At 33.9% G+C, this 6,569-nt stretch overlaps 1 protein-coding gene across 2 annotated transcripts; it reads left to right on the forward strand.

Annotated features, from left to right (window-relative positions):
- Positions 1 to 230: 230 nt before the first annotated feature.
- On the forward strand, positions 231 to 1,413 carry LOC131040269 (B3 domain-containing protein Os01g0905400-like). 2 transcript variants are annotated; one of them, XR_009104804.2, is made up of 3 exons: positions 231 to 589; positions 673 to 1,076; positions 1,217 to 1,413. XR_009104804.2 is itself a non-coding variant. In XM_057973167.2 (2 exons), the coding sequence occupies exons 1-2, from the start codon at positions 437 to 439 to the stop codon at positions 943 to 945; spliced, it is 426 nt and encodes a 141-aa protein (XP_057829150.2). In that variant the 5' UTR covers positions 231 to 436; the 3' UTR covers positions 946 to 1,413. The 2 variants fall into 2 exon arrangements, 1 of the variants encoding a protein (XP_057829150.2); XM_057973167.2 differs by having other exon boundaries at positions 673 to 1,413.
- The last annotated feature ends 5,156 nt before the right edge of the window (positions 1,414 to 6,569 follow it).

Consider the following 6,569-nt stretch of genomic DNA (forward strand, 5'->3'; position numbering starts at 1 on the left):
AAATATTTAGCTGTTTTTTATCCTGGCATTACAAATATTTTCCTGTTTTTTTAAGTTCTAACTTCAAGATTGTAGGGAAAGTTAGGAGTGAACACATCACATACACGTGTTAGAGCAGGAGTCAATTACACTAACCTGTCGGTCATAGCCAACGCCACATGCTCTGTATCCTTATTTTAATCCTACCATTATTACAAGGGATGGCAAATCTAAGTAATAATCTGTATTTCTTGATTTTATGTTCTACCTGATACAACTCGCCATGATTATGATGGCAAATCTAAGTAAAAATCTATATTTCTTCAGACCGGTCTAATTCTGATTGACATTCTCTATTACTCTGGCTGTGTTGTAGATATATTCATGCATGTAGGTGTTTCAGGATTCTTAATATTTCTTAGCTTTTATCTTTAGAAGCTCTACATCTGGGTTTGCCATGGAAGATGAAGAAACAAGGGAACTTTTTAAACCATGCAGGATGTGCTATCAGAAATGTTTTAGAATTCATGGTAAATACCATGAGATAGAGTGCTTTGATGGGTGTGTTTCCTTCTTCAAAGTTATGCTTGGAGACTTTACAGAAAGACTGGTAAATTCTATACTGCATGTTTTGATTTCATATACACTATTTAGAATCTGTAAAAGAAAAATTCGTAATGTGTTTTATTGTAGAGCATTCCGCCTGCATTTGATTCACAGTTTATATATGAGAGGGAGCAACATATGGTGTTGCAAGGCCCAAGTGGGCAGGAGTGGGATGTACAATTATTGGGTGCAAACACTACCCTGGAATTCCGACATGGGTGGGAAAATTTTGTGCATTATCATGGGCTGAAATTGGGAGATTTTGTTGTGTTCAAGTATATATCTAAGCTGTGCTTGAAGGTTCAGATATTTGAAAAAAGTGGATGTGAGAAAGATATCAGCTCAGAAAACCAACATTGATTTAGATGAGAGATGCCCTGATCAACCAATGTTGTTGATTTATTTGGTTTGTGATGAGGAAAAGAATGATACAGCTGAACCAACTCCTGAAAATCGAAGGAGGAAGAAGAAAACGAAATCTAAGCTTATAGGTAAGCAAAAGTTTAGTCCAGAAGTACTCAACTTGTTAAATTTGTAAGCTCCATAATTTATTTTTTCTTTTTATAGTAGGCATATAGATTTTATTCTTATTAGGAGAATTGGTACAACAAGAAAGTTAATTTGATTGCAGGCCATTCATCCAAGAAATATGGGCACCTTTTATCCTCTCAAAAGCACATAGCAATGGAGATTGCTGCTCCTTTCGAGTCAGATAAACCCTTCTATAAAATGGTTATGAAATCATGGAATGTAAATGACCCACACATGCTAGTGAGATCAAATTCTCTTCTTCTTTTTGGTTATATATATTTTAGCATTTCATAGAAATAGTCTCTTCTTCTTTTTGGTTATATATATTTTAGCATTTCATGGAAATAGTCTCCTGTAATTTTATTTTGTCTGTACTTTATATTCTATTTGATAGGCTGTATAAATTTAGCATGTGATTCAGGGAATTTGATGAAACAGTGGCCACTAAGGTCATTTCATTTTAATTGTGTAAATTATTAAAGTTAAGCTTCCTCATTTCTTCTTTCCCTAATCTTACTAGGGTTCGCTATTTGAATAAATTTCATATTATGGGCATTTGCAGAAAGGTTAGAAAGACAAGATTCAACAACATATAACTCATTATGCAAAAAGACATGCTAAATTAGATGTCTGTGAGTGGGTAGACCTTCACTATCAAATGGTTAAATAACAAAAGGGTTACTAACTTAATGCATAGAAAATCTTCTTGTAGAAAGATGAAATTGATTAGCGCATCTTAAAATCCAGGTAAGAAAATCTAATCTCCACAGAATCGACAAGCCCTAAACAATGTTGACATAAACAAAGTCAAAAAAACATTCAAAATGCAACTATAATCTGCTTACATTTTCTATTCCTAGTAGAGGTAGATGTACGAAGCTTAAAATGCAACTATAATCTGCTTACATTTTCTATTCCTAGTAGAGGTAGATGTACGAAGCTTCCTGAATGAAATACCATTCCAATAAACAACTTAAATAGCAAGAGAAAACTCTGGTTGTGAAGGTAAGAGATCATACATGCAAAACAACAAACCCTGGTGAGGAGTGGCATCTCGAAAAAATAAAAAATAAAAAATAAAATTAACTAACACTATTATTTTCAAACTAAAAAACAAATTATGAAGACATATGTTGAGGAGATATTCTTTGCCAAGGAGTTTTTCTTAAAATTTTAAATAAACAGTTAACACAAATTTAATTAAATCATATATGATATAAATGTTTAAAAGTTCAAGCATGTCAAATTTAGTTAACACAAATATTTGACCCCTTCTAAAAAAACTTTTATTTATTATATTTTGAACATATTTAATTGTGAGTTTGCAGCATTTTTAAGGAAAAAAATTGTGAATTCTAAAAAAAAGGCTAAAAAATTATACAGATACCTTAGTTTTTTAAATTTTACAAATGAACCTTTGAATTCAAAATAACATTAGCTGATGTAGAATGAATGTCTCTTTTTTTCATACTTAAAAAAAAGCTAAAAAATTATACAGATACCTTAGTTTTTTAAAATAGTGTTGGATGAACTCAAGTTCTATAAAGTTAACAAATATTATGCTGCTTCCGAGAAATCTATTATCCTACATCCGAGAAAACCGTGTATAACAAGGAAAAAAGTATTAGCCAATCATTTACAAGAGAAATATATTTTTTAATTATAAAGTTAACAAATATGCATGTATACTTTAAAATAAATTTAAAAATTTAAAAGAAAGAAAAATATTTGTTTATGATTGGTCAAAATAATTTTTTTTAATAACTATTTAAGCATAACAAAAAAAGTTTATTACAAGAGTATTGCCTAACGACAAGTACTAATAAGTACTATGCATATGAAATTAAAACATGCAAGTTCTCATTTCATCTATTAGTTCTTTTTTTCTAATAATGAATATGCATATAAAATTAAAACATGCAAGTTCCCATTTTATCTATTAGTTCTTTTTAATACCCATTTCATCTATTAGTTCTTTTTTCTATTAATGACTATGCATATAAAATTAAAACATGCAACTTTGTATTTTATCTATTAGTTCTTTTTTATTATTATTTTTAAAATATGAAATGATTTATTTTTAAGTGAAGTAATTCATTTATATTAGTGTTAAATTATGAATCAAATCGTAATGTTTTTCGTTTAATATATATTTAATTCATATTTAAAAAATACATAAATATGTTCCTGCAACTCTGCAAGGCAGTTCCTACGAATCTGTGGTGTCTGGACTGTGGAGAATGCATCTTATAATTTTTTGCGGTCGTTTTTAGGGTTTTTTGTCAGCGTTTTCATGGGAAATGAAAAACGCGATTTTTTTGGCAGGTTTCAATCGCGATTAATAGCGATTTTAATCCCCAAAAAATCGTTGACAGTCAACGATTTTTATTTGATAATTGGTGGAAAAACGACGCCAACTGCCATTTTATCTGAATTGCGATTTTTTCCAAATTTTCTTTTAAGATTACGGAAGTTGTATAAAACTGTCTTGCGATCAATATTCTCCTACTACTACAAATTCTGGGAAGGACAGATTTTATTGTAGTGGACAAAACATTTGGACTCTTCAAATCTTTCAGGCCGATTTACATTTGCGCCATCCTTTTTGTGGACTGCACAATTTAATTAGAAGTGTTACAAAATGATCATTAAAGATTTAGAAGCCAAAGGTGCAGTAAATTTGGTTTTGCGCAATCCAGATCTTTCAGATTTTAAAAGTGCTCTGCATGGACAAATCTAGGGTTATTGGCGCGTGGGTTGATGTGACAGCGCAAAATTAGTTGAGGATAGACTTACGAAATTTCAAACCGGTCTCCAAGTATTTCTGGGTTTTTTTCAGAGGTCCAAGCAGTGGAAATTGGCGGAGTATGGACAAATCTGGTGAAGGGCATCAACGATTTTTGGATCATAGGCATTTTGGTCAGGGCCCGCGGCAAAAGTTTATCCCAAATCATTTAAAGGGGCTTCCGAATAAACGATCTATAGAGCTGGGAGGAAAACCGTCCTATGCAAAAGTTATGAAGTTTTCTTCTGTAAATGAGGGAATTAGGGCTTCTCGGCTGAACACTGGTGAAAAGATGAGGGACAAACATTCTAATAGTAACCTGCTTGAGTTATCTTCATCACATCAAAGGGGGGATAAGGTAAGGGAATCTTCGACATCAGGAAAAGACGATAAGGTAAGTGAAAATCAAACTGGCTCTGATTTAGGAGGTGGGTCTTCATAGGTATGGGCTCCTATTCCATGCATTGATTTACTTGATTCTGTTGTGGATTTGAAAGCTTGTTGTTTGCATACACATGCTATTTTGGGGGAAATATGGGGGGATGCAACTAGTTTATCTAAATTTCATCATAAATTGCAGAAAAAGTGGTTTGATATGCGTTATTTTCAATTACTCTCTGCAAATGCATTTATTATTGTTTTCAACTCTTCTTATGTTAGGGATGAAGTTTTAAAATCTTCACATTACTGGTTTGGTAAAAATTTAGTGTTTGTTTTGGCTTGGAAACCATTTTATGTCCCAACTTGGTCAAGCTTTAAATTAGTTCCTTTCTGGTTTGGCTTGCCCAAATTACCGTTTGAATTTATGGACCCAGAGGTTTTGGAACAAATTGGTAATACTTGTGGTTCTTTCTTATCATCAAGATTTGATTTTGTGGAGGGGGAGGTTTTGGTAAAAATTTGTGTCTTGACTAACCCTAATAATGTTTGCCCTCTCATCTGTATCATTAAATCTCATGAGGGTATCTGGAAACAACCAATTAATAAGTTGGAGAAAGACTTTGGTAAAACTTCCTTGCAATTGGATGCTCCTTTGCTTATGGATTTTTCAAAATCCTCTATTTTGGATAGGGCAGAACATTGTTTGGGTAGTAACGATAATCCATTTCTAGATAAACTATTAGTTAATGGTTCCACTGGGAAACCTCCCACTACTTTTGAGGTTAACTAGGCTATGAGGGATGTTGGGAAGCAAGAGGTTTATGTTGTGTCTCACGATTCAAAGTCTATAGGGTTTTTTATAAGTAAGGATAAAATAGTAGCTCACCAGAATATTGTGGTTTCAGGGGACAACAATGTGGATGATCTACTTCCAAATCTCACTACCTCGAATTCCTTGGATAAGTCACTAAATGATGGTGGTGGGAATCCTATCTGTCTTGTGAAGTCAAAAGAATACTTAGAAAGTTGTCAGGGGATTGGTCAGATTTTTGTGAAGAATGACGAGGTTGTTTTAGAGTCTAATGTTGAGGTTTCTTCTCTAGGGTTTCCTGATGATGCTATCCTTGCTCAACAAGTCAAAGAATTGGTGTCTAATTCTTCTCAGCATGTTGATGTGGATGTGGATAATAATGCCACCTTAGGAAATAATATTCAGTTAGGGGACATTCCTGTTATTATGCTAGATGAAAACCTGGTTCACCAAGTAAATGATCTTTTTAAAGATCATGAGCATCAGATGGATGAGGACATTATGAATAGGGTTATCTGTTCCATTGAGAATGACTTGGGGGGAATTAAAGCAACCCTTCCTATTTCTGCATCTACTAACCCTTTTGAGATTTTGGCCTCATCAGAAGTGGGCATCATAGATAATTTAGCCATGACTTCTCCTAAGTCAATTAAGAGTTTACCAATTGACCAAACTACTCTAATTAGGGCTTCATCTGTGGTTTCTCCTGGTAGGGGTAGGCCTCCAAAGAATCGAAAGACTCAATTGGAAATTGATGCTTGGATTCAGCAGACTTTGTCTCTTTCTCCTGGTGTTGGGAAAGGGAAGCATTCGATTTCTCTTGGTGACGCTATGAAAGGAAGTGGTACTCCTAAGGGAAAGAGGAGTAAGAGGTCTATTATCAGTCCTCCTATGACTAGGTCAGGGGCTATGAAGCATAATCTTCAAAGTAGTTTTGGAGAAGGAAAGTCTTCTCCGTCTAAAGGAAAGAGGGGAGCCTCGGTCTCCCCTCGAGAGAAATGAGAATTATATCTTGGAATGTTAGGGGCTTAAATGCCCCTAACAAGAGGTGCTTAATTAAGTCCTAGATGGACTTAGTTAATTGTGATATTTTCATGTTGCAAGAGACAAAATTTTTAAAAGAGTTTGCTGATTTGGTTTTTTCTTCTTGGAGAAAGTGGGAATTCCTCTCCTCTCCAGCTTGTGGTGCGTTAGGGGGTTTGGCATTGCTTTGGAATAACTATAACATTGAGGTTGAGCTAGTTGCTTCTACTGTAAATTGGATGTTGGCCTTAGTTAAAAGCAAGCTTTCGAAGGTTAAGTTTTGGCTTTTTAATATTTATGCTCCTTCTGGTATTCAAAGGAAGACTAAATTATGGGGAGAACTTAAGAGGATTTCCTCCCCTTTAAGGCATGGTCTCTTTATAATCTTTGGGGGGGATTTTAATGCTATCACTGACTTGGGAGAAAAGAAAGGAGGTATTCTTCCTAATAAAA

The sequence above is a fragment of the Cryptomeria japonica genome, chromosome 7 (genome assembly GCF_030272615.1).
Source record: "Cryptomeria japonica chromosome 7, Sugi_1.0, whole genome shotgun sequence".
In the NCBI taxonomy this organism is placed as follows: domain Eukaryota; kingdom Viridiplantae; phylum Streptophyta; class Pinopsida; order Cupressales; family Cupressaceae; genus Cryptomeria; species Cryptomeria japonica.